At 34.5% G+C, this 17,618-nt stretch overlaps 2 protein-coding genes across 2 annotated transcripts; both read right to left on the minus strand.

The window, feature by feature from the left end:
• Positions 1–923: 923 nt before the first annotated feature.
• On the minus strand, positions 924–5,642 carry LOC133204799 (sodium/nucleoside cotransporter 2-like). Its single transcript, XM_061340548.1, has 11 exons — positions 5,615–5,642; positions 4,256–4,559; positions 3,913–4,054; positions 3,478–3,669; positions 3,030–3,191; positions 2,798–2,923; positions 2,456–2,589; positions 1,889–2,060; positions 1,536–1,694; positions 1,115–1,295; positions 924–1,039 (listed from the first exon to the last, which is right to left on the minus strand). The coding sequence occupies exons 1-11, from the start codon at positions 5,640–5,642 to the stop codon at positions 924–926; spliced, it is 1,716 nt and encodes a 571-aa protein (XP_061196532.1).
• A 3,065-nt stretch (positions 5,643–8,707) lies between these two features.
• On the minus strand, positions 8,708–12,609 carry LOC133204800 (uncharacterized). Its single transcript, XM_061340549.1, has 10 exons — positions 12,582–12,609; positions 12,175–12,225; positions 12,000–12,085; positions 10,755–10,874; positions 10,465–10,569; positions 10,257–10,307; positions 10,090–10,161; positions 9,492–9,593; positions 9,186–9,269; positions 8,708–9,043 (listed from the first exon to the last, which is right to left on the minus strand). The coding sequence occupies exons 1-10, from the start codon at positions 12,607–12,609 to the stop codon at positions 8,975–8,977; spliced, it is 768 nt and encodes a 255-aa protein (XP_061196533.1). The 3' UTR covers positions 8,708–8,974.
• Positions 12,610–17,618: the final 5,009 nt, after the last annotated feature.

Consider the following 17,618-nt stretch of genomic DNA (forward strand, 5'->3'; position numbering starts at 1 on the left):
AGTATGTTGTGTAAAAATTAACGTCATGTTCCAAAATGGAAAATATTCGCATGCCATCAATTAAACATGCAATCGGTACAGAGTAATATTCGACAATAAACTTCGTTGTTTTCAAAAATAATTTATTTATTCCAATCGATGTCAATCTCAAAGCAATACCGGTGATACAAGCTTATCCTTGAAAAATAGTGAGCTAGCGCTGTAGTCAATATTATTACTATTGTCAAACATAGAACTAGATATCTGAACCATGAGTTCATTTTTGCTGAATCAATTTATTACAAATAGGAAGACAGTGTTGCACTCGGGGTGTGGAGGTTAGGGGTCTCCTTTCCGATTGATGGTAACACTCGTTGGCAATGGCATCACTGTGTATCAAGCAATTTGTCGTTCACTATGATTTCAATATCGCAGAGTTCAAAATGGAGTCGGTTCCCATCAATTAAAGTATTGGCTAGAGAAAGTTGATTGACTATATGTTGTACGTTGCATTCAATGAAATTTAGCTTCAGACTCTATAGATAAGAGAATTTCAATGTTAATGAAAAGCGGGTTGTCATGGACGCTTGCGTAACATATTTGGGGTGTTTTTCCAAGCTTACCGGAAAGGCCCGAAAAGGTAGTTAAGAAAAGCTAAATTTTTGTAGCAATTCTAGAAATAACTGGGCTCTTCAGTCTTGGCGTAATCGGGCCTAAATTACTTGTACTTTATTGAACAGTTAGACGATGAAACACAAAACCTCAGATAACATGTATTTTCAGATGATAATACGAAACTGACAGGGTATCCTCCGAAAATGTCCTACCATGAGCTCGAGTATATGTATTCTAGTACAAAAATGCCAGCGCACGAGAGAGTTCGCAAAAATAGAATTGATAAACTATACAGCTAATAGTAAAAATATAATTTCGACAATGGATCATCAAGTAACAGGTAAAATTGTCGTCACATTTAAAGTCACAATAGACAGTGTAGTTAAGGTAACATTGGATTCAAAGGTATATCGTATGTTTTCTACTTCGTCCATGTACATCAGTCCTAAAAAAATAGAAAAAAATGTAATTAACGTGACAAAAGATAAAACTTTTAAAGAAATTGTTGCCGCAATTTTACCTGCAAAACAAGCAGTAAGCAGGCAGGCGATGCTTCCGGCAATCCATGACGTCATGACTAATTTTGCTAAGTCTTTCCTTCGCGAAGGAATGAGAGCGCCAAGTCCGGATAAAGTTATTCCGATTGTTGTGGGATTAGAAAAACCACACAGTGCGTATGTAGCTATTGTTTCTGCCCTTCTCTAATAAGAAAAATATTGTGAAAAATTGAATATTTTAAACATGAGCGTGTGTCTGGAGTACTCCACAACAATAAGGGATTTTTATTCAGTGACCCTATTCATAAATGTATGTTGATCATTAATTCTTAAGTCAGCTTATTTTGACTCTCGTTGATACATATGTACATCTGTAATTATTTGCAATGAAATGTATTAATACTCTTTAAAAAGATCTCTGTACACAAGTTAAACAAATATTACCGATATTCTATTGGCCTTGATGTATGTTCCGAGTCTCTCATAGCCTACAAATTCATTGATAATGGTTTTTAGTCCCACCACTTCTCCGACTACACGACAGTCTGACCAAGGTACTCCCATCAGGAAGGCAACAGGAATCAGGATATAGGACAGAAGTACCTGAAACAGGAGAGTCGTCAATTTACACTTGCAAAATTTGAAAACTAGAAACAATGTCTGACCCATTAATAAACATCGACAATTCTATTTTTCTCGTTTCTCTGGTATAATAAGAATTTTTTGACTAGATACAGTTTTCCAAAATCTGAAGAAGTTCTTTATTTAAAAAAAAATGCCTGGGTTAGTATTCTCACGTCAAGAGTGAGTCCTTCGATGTCCACTAGACTTCCGAGATAAGAAATGACGGCATTGATGAAGTGTAGTATACTGAGGAAGGCGATTAGACTGGCTACCACAGCAAACACTACATAGATTGCTTCTGCTGACCCCTTGGCTGCCGCATCGATCACGTTGGCTGTTTCTGCGCTGAACAATAATATATTGAATTTTGTAAGTCTCAATTTTTATTAATGTCACTAAATTTGACTTAAAGTAAAAAAAAAAATCTTTGCGCATGTCTCTATTTATACATGTATATCATTGCTGTTTTTCTAAGTAAAATAAATTTTCTTAAAATCTTTTAAAAATAATTCGTTTTGTCAGTAAAATAAAATGGCTTCTATATCTCTAAAATATATCTAAAGGTCAAAATTGAGAAGAAAATCAACGAAATTTTAATTCAGGCCAAGTAACGACAATTTTCAACATACATCTATAAACTTTGGCCTGTTAGGTATTAGATAAAAATTTTTGTCATAAGTTTATTGCATGGTGATTATCTCCTTTTTTTGTAGGGAAAAAAACGTTGAACGCGACAATACCCGCTTCTATCGTCTTCTAACTTTGTAAGGTTTCTTGTTTCCGGCTCATCAACTTCCGGATATATTATTTTGGATACCGCCAGTCCGGCAGGAGCCGACATTAGAACTGCAGTGAGGATGTGTGCCGAGGATATCTACTGAATGATAATTAAATTACATCATGTATAACATTAACCATTCAAAATAAATTCTGAATATGTTGGCACTTATGTATACGTAGAACAAATGATAATTTCGAAAACAATCGTATGTTTTACTGGATACTTGTATAACTTTAATTTAAAATGCTGGAAAATGGCATAAAATCAGGCTTCATCTTTTTAAAAGTCCTTTACAACTTACTCCATACACAACAAATAAACCAAACACGTCAGCCGTAACACTGGCAAATCCTGCCGTCATGATCGCGTGGAGTTCAGAAAGCGTCATCTTTTCCAGATATGGACGTATTGTAAAAGATGCCTCAGGCTGTGTAAAATGTAAGGATATAAAATGGATAATATTGCAGTTTAGAATTAACTAAGCAATTTAAAGCTTTGAGTTGTGAATTTACCAATTTTAAACTGGAGATTACCTGCCCGAGGAAGATACTGGATGTGGTACACAAGGTTTCGGCCGCGGAGGTGCCCATTGTGTAGTGCATCACGACCGCCATCTTCTTAATAACAGACTGCATTATTCCAAAATGATACAAAATGGACACCACAGAATTAACATATATCACCGTGGGCATCAGCTTCGAACAAAATTTTAAAAAGTCCTCTTAAGATGGTGACTTAAAGTCTTTTTGATCAGAGAAAGCTTGAAATATTCACGATATTTTGAATGGTTTCATTTTTCTATACAAAAAAAAAAACTACTTTGATAAAAAAAACCAATTCAAAGTTTTGTCTTAATTTTTACTAAAATGTTACTTTGACTTCTTAAAACTCTGAAAGAGAAACTGCTAACTTATTGCAGTGTATCTGGAACCTATGTCTCTTACTGAATTTGCACGTACTGTTTGTCAATTAGCAATGTACCTTGAAAGCAAATTCAAAGTCCTTGTAGTTTTCGCCAAAGACGAATTCCACCCCAGCGATCACGTGACTAAGGAAATTCTCCACTTGTTTTCCAAGAAAAGAAAATGTTTCTTGCCCGATGCTGGTTCTCAGTACGAAGAGCCCAAGCAGAACCTGCAGTGTGAGGCCCCACACGACAGGCCGGGGGTCAACCTACAGGTAGGGGTGCAAGAGAATTTCGTGCTAGTTATATCTGGTCAATTTTCCAAGTTAGTTTCGATTGGTTGTATTGTAATGAGAAAAGGGGGGTCTCCTGCTTTACTCATAAAACTTTTCGTATTCATACATTTCTAGCCATATTTCATTTCAACCAAAAGAATTTTAAAACGTTTCATTTTCATTTTCGGACAAAGGCCAATAACCCCTGATTTCACAAATAAGAAATGAAATCTGTACCTTGGTTTTGTGATAAGAGATTAACCAACTAAACAGCAATAAGGTAAATATTCCACCAAGGGAAATGAGGTTTGTGGGACTGGACAGATTGATGAAGATCATGGATACAGTTAGTATCAACGATGTCCCACCATACATGATTCTGCGGGAAAAACGTCAATATATAAAGGTTTGCAACACCTAAAGTAGAAAATTCGTTTAAAGAATACCGTAAATTTAATAATGAATTCAACCAACTGTAATGTATATCGATTTTGAAAATACATGTAGAATATAGAGCATTCCATCGCTCATGTAAATGTAATACATGTAATGATAATTCTGTGTACTTAAATATACATACATACTGAATTTTCTCGACTTAAACATGGAAATATCGTTCAGTTTCCTGCATCGTAAGATTTCAGCCACTCGATCTCCGAATTTTCTTTTCACAAATATACAGCTCACATAGAAACATACAAGCACAGTAATACATAGGAGAGGAATGGCTTTCTCAAAGTTCATCACCATGGCAAAGGCGAAGTAAACAGCATAGGCCACCAACAGTAGACAGAAAACACCTTTCTTTGCCATTATCTTTATCTCTGACGACCATACTCTTTCTTCCGATTCTGGCAAAATGGGAGGAATTTCATCTTTCTCCTCTAAACAGATATTCAAATTAGGAACATATGAGTATTAATTTTCTATAAATATGTAACTACGCATATATCAATCAGATTTCCTTTCAAATTCAAGAGTCGACCGGTAAGCTTCCTGGCCATTAAATTCCGGAAAATGGTTATAAAGGATAAATGTTAGCAGATATACTTTTAGTACTGTGAAATGCTTGAGTGATGCTTTCCGTGAACAGCATTTTTCAAATTCCAGTAACATTTGGGTATCATGTTGTCATCTTTAAAGTAGCTCTACGTATGAATATTTTTTTCACATTAAGTAATTTGATCTTAAGTCAGTGTAAGTACATGTAGAATAAAAACTATTAGTTTTTATGATTTTTTATAAATGGTGATTGTTTGATAAAAAATGTGACGTTTGTTGGAAGCTTTCTTTGCTTGTTCACCTGTCGGGTGAACAATGGAACAAGATTACGCATCAGAATAAATTCACAAAAATGTTTCCTTTAGAATTTACATTAAAATCTTTTGAATTCCATTCATACATAGGAATACTACTTATCAAGTCATCTTTTAAGTGAAGTCAAAATGTAGATTTTGATGCATCTTATAACGATAATTTTCTGATTAACTAAATTCTCAATGACCGGCGGCATGTTGTATTGCTCTGTTCAACTTATAACCTCTGTCCAGTTGGTTTCCTTGAGATCAAAAACTGAGGAAATTGATGCTTTTTAAGGTACGTAATAGTCCTTTTAAAGTAATCTAGATTCCTAATTCCCCGTGTTCTCAGGACTGCACACCTGCACGCATTTTGAATTTGCGCACAAAATAGAATTGTTTCATTTAAAAAAAAATAAACATGCTGATTTATATACAAGTTCACTATCCTTTATATATATATGGTGATCAAATTATGTAATTGATAATCTTAGTATTCCTGAGTATATGCCTTTGCCCTGACCTGAATCTTCATTCAAAGTGAACTATGAAAGACATCAACTTCAGCAATTCCACACTTTTGCTTTACGATTGGTTATATATTTATAATAAGGAAAATTAAACTAATTTTCATGTCTTACCAGTGGAGAGGTCGTCCTTAGAGGCCATTATTAGATTCTTGATTAGAATGCTTTCAAATGTCTAGGTAGCTATCTACATGTGTTGCGAAGGTCAAGTGTAGATTTACGACACTTCAACAAGACGTGAAACAAGGTCATATTTGAGAGAATATAACACAAATACGAGGAAATGGAGATCTACTAAGAAGCGTTTATAAACTTTTCCATATATCATTTTTTTCATGAAGATTTGGGATCAATCTACCCCTCACCCCACTCCTCGGCTGGCTCCACCTCGCACTAACGTATCGTTTCTACATTCTAAAAACTTAGATAAAACTTGACATTAATTACCTATCTTAATCCTTTAAAAAATCTTTATATTGGGGAAAAATCTTTTTTAAAAAGCTTCTTTAAAAGAACAGCAGGTACGTGATCATTCATATTAATATGCAAGCATTCTAAGATAGAGTAATTAAATTCAAGTTTCTTCAAATCAAGGCCCATGGGGGTAGGATGTGGCGACAATTGTTGATCAGAGTTTTATACGATAATGTAAAGGGGAAAAACTTTAAAAATCTTCTTCACAAGAACAATAGCAACATAATAATATACTTAGGCATCTTCAGGTAGTGTAGATCCAAGTGTGTTTAAATCATTGCTCCGGGAATAGGATGGCCCACAACAGAGAATCAAAGTTTCACTTGTGAATATGTATTGAAAAAATCGTTTAAAAATCATCTTTTTAATAGCAGGGATATGATTTATTTAATATATATATACATGAACATGTATCCTCGGGTAGTGTATATTCAAGTTTATTCATTTTTTTAAAGTCATATACCCCGAGGGTAGGATGGGTCCACAGTAGGGTATCAAAGTTTTACCTGGGGATATATACCGGTATGTACATGTAGGAAAAATCTGTAAAACAAGAGGCTCATGGACCACATCGCTCACCTGAGCAGATTGGCTATAGGAAAAAGTAAAATTCAGTTCAGTATTGAAAAGATTAAATGTATGTGATTGCAAGTCCCCCCCCCCCCCCTCCCGAGTGGAAAGCGGGGCATGATTTGTTCACACTTGAATCTACACTAACTGGGTATGCTTTCACATTTTTTTTGACTAATCATGGCTTTAGAAGATTTTTTCAAGATTTTTTTTCTAAATGATTGATTTTTTTTAATTGTGGCTCCGCCCTACCCCCGGGGAACATGATTTGAACAGACTTGACCTACACTACCTTGGGATGCTTCTGGATTAATATGACTAATCACGGATTTACTGTTCTTGGGAAGAAGGTTTTTTAAAGATTTTCCTATATATCCCAATGTCAAACTTTGCCCATTGTGGCCTCACCTACCCCGTGGGGTCATGATTTGAATAAATTTGATCAACGCCATACCTGAGGATGCTTTCATATAACTAATATGGCTTTACTGTTCTTGAGAAGAAGAATTTCCTTATAAACTCCTATATAAAAGTTTTATTGCTCATCGTGGCCCCACCCTATCCCCAGGGGTCATGATTTGAAGAAATCTGAATCAACACTACCTGAGGATGTTTCCATATAAATATGACTAATCATGGTTTTGTGGTTCTTGAGAAGAAAATTTTTAAAGATTTATCCTTTTTATTCCCATATAAAACTTTGATCACCCATTGTGGCCGCTCCCTATCTCGGGGGGGGGGGGGGGGGGGGGGTCATGATTTGAACAAACTTGAATGTACACTACCTGAAGATGCTTCCAAATAAATATAATTAATCATGGCTTTGTTGTTCTTGTAAAGAAGACTTTTAAAGATTTTTCCAAAATATTCCTGTGTAAAACTTTGTTTGCCCATGGTGACCCCAACCTAACCTCTGGGATCATGATTTTTTCATACAAATTGTAAGGCCATTATTTTCACACAGAACGGATTTGCCTGTTTACCCGATCATGACAAGAAACACACGGCGGGTGTGACCGGTCGACAGGAGATGCTTACTCCTCCATGGCACCTGATCCCACCTCTGTTGGCGCTGCTCATAATTTGTATAGAAAATTTTCACTGGATATTTGAGTATGTTCTCTGATCTTTATCTTCACATTACACAGGCAGAAATCTTATCTTGTAGACGCCATTACACCACACAACCTATTCTTCCAGCTGCATTTGCATTTTTCATTTTTCTCAATGATATATAATATCTAATTTTGCATTTTCTCTAGCATTTATGATACTGCAATATTTGTGTTGTATTTTGTGTATCCTTTTCATGACCAAACCCAAACTGTTCACCTCTGCATTACATTAAAGTATTTTTCAACATAAATATTATGAATATACAACACCTGCACAGATTTCTGATCACACGTACATGTATGTAGACCTAGGCTATTTGGTCTTGCAAGCATAGGTGTGTGCACTGTTTGCTAGTGACGCAAGACTGGTGATAGTATTTGCTATGGATATACAGTTTCATAACAATTTTTGTTAGAGATCCTTACGAAGCAATTTCATGGGGGGGGGGGGGGGGGGGGGTAAATATACAGAAATTCTTGACGAGCTAAAAGAAGAAAAAAGGCCATCAGACGTTATTTTTGAGCAGCGCAACCGTATTACATGAATCTTCGTTGTCTATTGTAAAGTATAAACTGGCAGAAATATAGAAGGGGTGCGCCTATCCCCTTTTACGGTTCCTACGGTCCTAGAATAAGTATATGATGGTCATACACTAATATCTTTAACAAATTCATCTGTACATGTACCACTAAAGTATACAACCTATTGATATTAAAAATAACATACAACGAGACGCAGACTTTACAGTTTTCAAGCACTTTATTAAAAAATAAAATCTACTTATAACTAATCTAAAAATATACTTGCCCAAAAAGGTTTTAAAAAAAAAATTCACCAAAATAAAAAATATATAAATACACATTTGGAAAAAATATAAATGCCTTTATCACCTCGAAAAAAATTACATAAACTAGCAGATAAAATAAAAACAACAAGAGAAAAAAATAAACCAAAACTTTCAATAAATTCCATTCAAATAAAAGGATGCAACAATTTTCATTAATTCAACAAAACAACATAAAATAAATGCACCAATCATTTCGCTTGAAAAGTCTTTGTGTAAAGGCCAATGGATAAAGGCGAATATATAACTAACAAAAACAACAAAAAAAATCTTACAAAAAATAATATCTCAGTAAATAAAATATAAACAGATGGTCAGTAAATAACATGCAGAAATTCTTCCGGTTAATCCAGAAATATACACCTTCCACAAACATGGAAGAAAATGAAAATATCCGAGGAAAATGAAAAAAAAAACAACAAAAATCACAGTCACAGCATAAAAATGCACAAGATGACACGTTGCACTGGTTACCCATCAATGCTGAATTTCCTAAAACATCTGATCAATCTTTTCACTTTCCTCTCATATCGGCAATACTGAAATGAAAATTGAACTTTTCTTATAGAAACAAAAATTGAACGAAACAACACACCTCACAAAGACTAAACCAAAAGCCAAGAGAGAGAGAGAGAGAAGGAAAAATCTTAAGCAGATGATGAATATATGATCCACACTTACATCCTTTGACGGCTTCCACTTCTTGTTTGGCCTAAATGGAGAAATCGGCCTGCTTCTTTTGGTACCCTTCATCTCATCATAGTCCTGCAAATTAAATAAATGAAATCAATATAGACACATAAACAAGCAATTTGTGATTACATACTTTATAGAAAAGGTCCTTCGATTTCTTTTTCTAGTGTGATTTTATTTAAAAATAAAAGTCAAAAATTTAAAGTCATACGGTAAATTGATTGTTTATTGTTTAAGGCCGAGTGGGCAGTACTTCATACTTCGGTCAAAAGACATAAAGAAGAGATTACTCACAGACACACAGACAGGCTTTGTCTTTTCGTCCGTCTCTGATCCTTTCTGTTTTGGGGGGCTGTTGAGTGAACCACTTGTTTCTTCTTTTCTCTGTGTCGAGTGCTTTAAAAAAAATATTAATTATAAAAGTCTTCTTCTTTTTACCATAACGTCAACATTCATGTGTGAGAAATCTTAAATCATCATCTCAGTTGTATTAAACATCTTATTAAAAATTAATTACAGACAATTATTGAAACATCCATGATATTGTAAAAAAAAAAAAAGAAGAAGAAGAAGAAGCTATTTTTAATGTTTTCTTTAAAGTTTTAGACATGGACAGTGATAACTATAATCTAATCAAATACATGTAAATATTTCATGATTCGTTTAAATATTATAGAACAATTCATTTTAACAAATGGGAGCTTTTTAAAGAAGTAGTTTAAATTTGGTTTTAATTGAAATGAAGAAAATTTTTGCTATCCCGCTGCACTTTTCCTTGGAGTTTCTGATTCGATCATTTATTCAGATCTAGAGCAATAATTATAAGATACAAGCACAGTACAAACTGGATTGAAAATTAATCATAACTAAGCTGCAATTAACTGATGCTCACCAAGTCAGTAGTGACCAAAGGGTTCTTTCTGACACTGCTGGCTTGATACGGTCCTCTTCTTTTGTGACCATCCTAAGGAAATATAATTATTTCACAAATGTAGACATCCTCACAAAAGGGGGTCACTGATGCAACATTTCCTCTCTCTTTATCGTGCTAGTACTCACCCCCAGAACAGACGACTTTGCTTTCCTTGATCCGTTCTTGGTGTTCACGTCCTAACATAAAAAAAAATATTTATGTTTTTAAAAATATATACCAATGTCCTGTAAGTGTCAATAGCACTGATCTACATCTGCAATAGTTGGAGGGCCAGTATGAGTGAAATATTCTAAAGAACCTTAATCAAACAACAAATCTAAATATAAATCCTACCTCGACAGCTTTCCACCTTTGGCATAACTCCTTCTTCAGGTGTCGAGGGCGAGGGAAGGCCTTCCCGGAGGTTTCTTTAGGGGTACTTTCTGCCGGAGTCAAGGACTGAAAAGAACCGAGAAAGGTTGACTATAAGAAACCCAAGAAGAACACAAGAAACATTATAAGACTTTAGGGTGTAACCCTCAAGTTCGCTCTGCAAAAAAAAAATCCCTAGAGTTCCTTCTTTCAAACAAATCTTCAATTAATTGTAAAAAAAATAAATAAATAAATACGAGCACAATACATACAGACACACAGACAGGCTTAGGTTCTCGGTCAGAATCCGTGTCCTCGTGTCTCTGGTATTTGACTGAGGCATCATGATTGGGAGCAACCCCCTCACGGTTGGAGAAATCTTGATTACTAGTCTGAAATGAGAAATAAGTCATTGGCCCAAATGAAAACTATGGATTTAACCATTAATGTGGGGCCCATAATAACATATAAAAACCATTAATGTGCGACCCATATGTCCCTAAAGTAGGGATGGCAACGAATATTCGAAAGATAAAGATAATAACATATAAACAATTTCAACATTAATATTTCTAGAAAAAAGATGTTTAAATGTAATTACGTGATAAAAAATCAAAAACCTAATTCGATCATCACATTTCCATGATGTGAACATATCTACTCAAGGAGGCGTGTTCGTGTTTCCCATGGTAGCCAAGTGGTTTTATTCTTGACCCCCCCCCCCCACTTCCCCCATTGCGACCCAACCCTCGTTCTGGTATTCATTCTTTTAATATTTAGCCTAAAGTGCTATTAAAGTAATTGTGGCTTTCTTATGTTTGAGAAGAGTTTAAACGTTTATTTTTACTATGCATTTTTTTTTATCTAAAAGTTTGACCACCTTACCCCCCCCCCCCCCCCCGCAACCCCCAACTTCTGGAGTTGTGATTTTGATAAACTTGAATGGCTTAAATCTACTTTCAAATTTGCGTTCAATCAAATAGTTTTGGAGAAGATTTATTTTGTGGAATCTGTGAAAAGTTAGAGGAGAGGTACTGTTACAGAAAATCTACAGTAAAACCAGCTTATAAGTGACTCAGAGATAGGGAAATCTCGCTTATAAAAAATCTAACACTAGGAACTAAAACTTCAACTTTTAAGGACTTGCTTCAAATATAAGAAACTCATACTGTATAACACATATCGATCAGGAAAGTTCAATTTAATCCTTTTTTAGGTGCTTTTAATTAAAATGTATATTTTCAGTTTCTCAAGGATGAACAAAAATAGTTCAGCCAGGAAAGAATGCAGGGCCGTAGAACGCTGGAGGGGGGAGGGTGCTGAAGGGTTGAATTCCAGGATTTGAAGGGGTAATTAGGTTTTTTTTTTTTTTGCTTGTGCTTTTTGAACAGTTGCTACGGGCTTGAAATGGACGTTCAGTTCCGCAAGAACACGGGCATATTTACATATACCTAATACTTGCAAACTATATGGGTACTAATATAACTAGTACTTCAACTAAGGTATAATTAACCTACAATTAACTGATGCTCACCAAGTCGGTAGAAGCAGATGGATTCCTGACACTGTAAGTCTTGTATGGTCCAGCTCTTCTGTGCCTTTCCTAAGACAAGGAAAAATAATTTCACAAATCTAGTCATCTTTACAAAGGGGAGTCAATGAGGCAACATTTCCCATCTCTATCATACTCACCCCCAGAACAGACGACTTCGCCTTTCTGGACCCGGCCTTGGTGTTCACGTCCTAATATTAAAAAATATCTATGTTTAAATACATTTAGTCACTTTTTCTAAGCTTTGAATAGTGCTAGCATATGAGAGAAGTATATTACATTTATTTAAAGTTTAAATCTTAATTTAAACTTATCTATATCTAACAAAATCGCATCTTCTTGTGCCTTTCCGGTAAGCTCGGAAAAACAAGTCATATGCCTATTTACACGCGGTGAGCAAATTTTTATACGTATATGCAAATTTTCACCTGGGTGTATTTTAGTGCTATGAACGAGGGGTAATCAAGATTTGCACATGATGTATTTTTACTCCTAATGCAAAATTTACATATTAAACCAGACCAGGTGCAAATTATCTTTTACATACGAGTTACTTCTGGTGTATTTCCAGACATGCAACGCATAGCAAAATTAAAACAAGGCTAGAAATATTGAAATTGTCTATAAAATTTAGCATCATCGATTTCGTTAAAAAATGCATCTTTTTCATAATAGTTTAAATCTAAAGTTTAAACTTACCTATTAGTTATAGAAACTATCTAGATAGTAACAGATAAGTTTAAACTTAAGATTTAAACTTTTAATGTAACAGTAGAGTAAACATTGACCTTCTATTGTATTATTAAGAACAGTTATTATTTTAAGTAGCATTTAATCAAGAAATGGCAATGTTCTTCTTTGTACATGGGAGAAATATTGAGTCGAGGAGCAACTAGAAAGCCCAAACAAGTATTTACAAAATATTTTGAAATTGACAACTTAATACTAATTTACATACAGTTTGAGAATGCATGTGAACGCATCGCAATAATTACGTGTACACACACCAAGAGCATGTAAAATTTACACCCATAATAATAAATGAGGGTATGTGAATGAGGCTTTAAATAAGGGAAGTTAATAAAACAAATAAGTAAATGTCACATTACCTCTACAGCGTTCCACCTAGCACAGAATTGCTTCTTTGGGTGCCGAGGACAGTCCTTCCCGGGGGTGGCTTTAGGGTCGGTGGGTTGTGTAGTCAACGATTCTAAAGATTCTAGTACGATTGACTGTAAAGAAATTTTCATAATAACTGATAATAAACTTTAAGAATTTGAACAAACATTTAATAGACGAAGGGGGATGTTTTCAGACTAGAATATAGATGTCAATTTTGACCATACCTCCCACATACCCTACTGAATTACTTACGTATTCCTTCTCAGTCCTGAGAAAGGAAGAAATCTGGCGCTCAAGATCTGTGAAAATGCTTGCATCCTGAAATTATGAACTTTAAGAATCAGCAACTTTATAAACATTCATATAAAACGGCATATCAAAATCTAAATCTATTATTTCTAGTATTTAAAAATTTTAGATAATGACAATAAGATCCAAAAATGGATGGACGGACATCCTCGCAACTTCTGAGGTCCCGAGTCCAAATCAAGGCTCTTGGACGTGTGGACTCTGGAACCCTGACGATTTGAAGATGGCAGATGGGATACTCACTATACACTTTTTAGTTGACTCCATGAGGACGTGATTTACATTTCAAAGCTAAATCATAAATGTTTTCCCCAAATACATGTATACTACCAAAACACACACACACAAATGAGATGGACGTCCATCCCAGTTTCTTACATATGTAGATCAGTGAGCTACAGATCTGCAGCTTTTGGGACATGAATACGGAGACAGGGATTGTTGAAGTCGTATAAGCAATATAAGTGTATAATTTGATAAATAACATGTTCATCGACTTTTAGTGCACATGTAAAAAGTAAGTCTTTAAAAGCAAAATTATTTTTGACAGTGTGTTCAGTAGTTTTAGTATAATCAGTATATATGCATTACACCCCCAACCCACCCTTCATTTTATTTTATTTTGAGTCATAGGAATCTCGTATTCCAGTTTTCAAATAAATTTACATTCTCTTTATTCTTGATATAATGTTTACAGCTAAACGTAATAATATGTCTACAGACATCTTAGGTTTTGATTGACGGAACAGTTTATCTTTCTGAACGCCTACATACAAACATTGCCTAAAATTTAAAATTGTTAATCGATGCTTTACCGTCTTATCCATGATTTCATGCATCGCTTTTTCTGTTTAGGTTGTTCAGAAAACACTTGTTTCCAAAATTTGTTAGGAGCAAGATAAGCACATCTGCTTACTTCGCCTTTCTAACAAGGAATGAAGTGTAATTATAACGTAACTATATTGAGCTAAGCAACAGCGACGTCATCAACCAATCAACCAATAAAAAATCAAGATCTAAAAATAGGTTGCTATACTGAATGTTTGTTCATTTGGAAAAGAGAAATTATTGAAAAAGAAGTCCGAATACTTACCGACACTTTAAAAATGACTGTTGATCAATGTTTATTTTGTGTGTATATTATGACTTAATAAGAATATTGAAAGTGGATACTTTGGCGGATTTTTCCGACTTTGACAGGAAAAAGAAATAGGCTATACTCTTGCTGCACCGTTTTTTTCCCCCTAATTTATTTATTTATATATTTTCTCATTTGTGTATGGAAAGGCCATTACTACATAACCTTCATCCGAATATACCTAGAGATATTTAAAAAATTAATCAGACCCACCAACTTTAAACCATTTCATTTGACTTTTCAGTCGTTCTAAATCAGAACAAACTTCTTGTTTTAGAAAGAACTGAATTAATCGGAATTCCTAAAAAGTCTATAAAGTGTGATTTACCATCTTATTTTCACTTTCAGGCATTTCCTTGACTTGATAGTCAGTTCAGTTAGTAGCTAATGCAGAAGTTTTCGAGTTATCGTGAAACACGTCCGATCGCTTCTAGTTGTCCGCTAGAAATGAGCCGTTACCAACAACAAAAACACGATTCTAAAGTCACGATGACGTCATAATGGAGTAACGCAAGCCAATAAAAAGAAAGGTTTCAAGCTCCAATATTTTGTTTTCGTAAAAATTGAAAACCTCTCAACTCTTTAAGGTATGTATATGTAGTATGCGGATCTACTACACGAAAATCATTACGAGAAAAGGTTTGTTCTGAAAATTTGCCATAATCTTCATAAATATTTACAAGATGTCATCTGAATAATTTAGAAGTTTGCGTATGTAGAATGCAAAACATGTATCGCTAAACAGTACAGTATCGCATTTACACTGTACATACTTGTATAAAAACTAATATTAAAGAAAATGCATTTAGGGTGGCAGGGGATTGCTGGATCTGCTTTTCAAGTATTCGAATTTCCCACTCTAATATATCGTTTTCTCACAAAGTAGCAATTTCTATACATGAAATTCTTTTAGCGCTCAACATTATTGTTGTATCTGAGAGACCAGATTTTTTATAGACCAGAAGAAAAAAAACTCATTAATGAATAGTCATTAGATATCAAAAAGTTTTTAGAATGAAAATTTACCAACATGCCCACGGCATCGCTGTGATCAAACCACTGAGATTTCACTTGGGCGTCGAATTAATTACTATCCGTGTAATATCTGATATGTAATATTGCAACAATTGATATGGAAAATATTTCCAAGATCAAGAAGATAAATACGAATTCTTTGGTTTGTTGCAAAAGGTTTGTCAATGCTTTATGGATATAACTCTGCTTTATCGATACTTTTTAAGCTGTTTTAGTCTGCATGGATAAATAAATTTGTTATTCATTTCAAATTCCTAAATACCTATGGCTAGGAAGAAAATTAATCACAACTGAAATTTAAACTCTCTCTCTCTCTCTCTCTCTCTGAGAGCGAGATGTTAAACATTTTTTGTTGTTGCCCCCCCCCTTTTTTGTAATGATATATAAAACAGTGTTTTTTAGCTCTACTGGTCAGAGACCAGAAGAGCTTATGCGATAGTAAGGTGTCCGTCGTCCGTCCGTCTGTCTGTCTGTCTGTCTGTCCGTCTGTCTGTAAACAATTTTTCAAAACGCTACTCCTCCTACAGTTTTAGTCCGATTTCAATATAACTTGGCACACAAGTAGACTACACTAAGATACATAATTTAGTGCATCGGTTTTTGATTTCCATGGACGGTGTTGCCATGGTTACTAAAAATAGAAATTTCTGTGAAATTCCTTTAAAACGCTACTCCTCCTACAGTTTTGGTCCGATTTCAATATAACTTGGCACACAAGTAGACTACACTAAGATACATAATTTAGTGCATCGGTTTTTGATTTCCATGGACGGTGTTGCCATGGTTACTAAAAATAGAAATTTCTGTGAAATTCCTTTAAAACACTACTCCTGCTACAGTTTAAGTCTGCTTCTAATTTAATTAGGCATACAAGAAGACTATACTAAGATACATAATTTATTGCATCGGTTTTTGAATTCGATGAACAGTGTTGCCATGGTTACTTAAAATAGAAATTTCTTTGAAATTCCTTTAAAACGTTACTCCTCCTACAATTTTGGTCTGATTTCAATCTAATTTGGCACACAGTTAGAATACACTACGATACATAATATGTATTTCTGTTTTTTTTTTAATTTGGGTGAATGGTGTTGTCATGGTTACTAAAAATAGAAATTTCCGTGAAATACTTTCAAAACGCTACTACTCCTAGTTTTCATTTGATTTCAATATAACTTGTCACAAAAGTAGACTACATTAAGATACATAATTCTATTTATTGTTGCATGTTGCAATGTTTCAAATCCAAGTGCTACTTTTCTTTTGTTATACAGACCAGTAGAGCTACAGTCTCATCAGAGACTTCTGGTTTTTTGTTTGTTTGTTTGTTTGTTTTTTTTTTTTTACAAATGTAAGGCATATGTAACACAGAGGAGAACTGAATGACGAATGAATGAACCAAAACAAACAGTACAGTGTATCCTTCCTCGGAAATTGTAATTATCTACTTAACTTAGAAACCTGGAATTAGATCCTCCTCTTTATATCCTGAGGCCTGTTCAACAGAGCGAACGTTCGAGAGCGCTCGCCAAAATTCCTTATCGTTCCAACAGAAATGTTCGCGAGCGCTCGCTGTGTTGAACATGCCTCTGGTGTAAACGGTTTTAATTAAGATGCATGCATGCAATATCTTAGTATTTTATGAAATGATAAACACACATGTAATAGTAAGTAGATTGAACTTCATTTCACATATTAACTCGTTACACAATAATGAAAACAATCTACTTGTACCATTTTAGAGGAATTTTTTGAGAGATTTATTGAAAGCAATGCTCGGAAATATGAAATCTGTGATATTAGGCCAGTTAAACCCAGGACGTAATTTATACCAGATATTATACCAGAGATATCTATATTCTGTTATTTATGCCTCCGTGTTATACCAAAATGAATTGAAAACAAAATTACATTAATTGTTTAGTTTTCTACGGAGGCCTCAAAAGATTGCCTAGACATCATATACAACTGTCTTTCACT

This window comes from Saccostrea echinata, unplaced genomic scaffold (assembly GCF_033153115.1).
Source record: "Saccostrea echinata isolate AGI-Se365-2 ecotype Australia unplaced genomic scaffold, CSIRO_AGI_Sech_v1 ptg000054l, whole genome shotgun sequence".
NCBI lineage: Eukaryota > Metazoa > Mollusca > Bivalvia > Ostreida > Ostreidae > Saccostrea > Saccostrea echinata.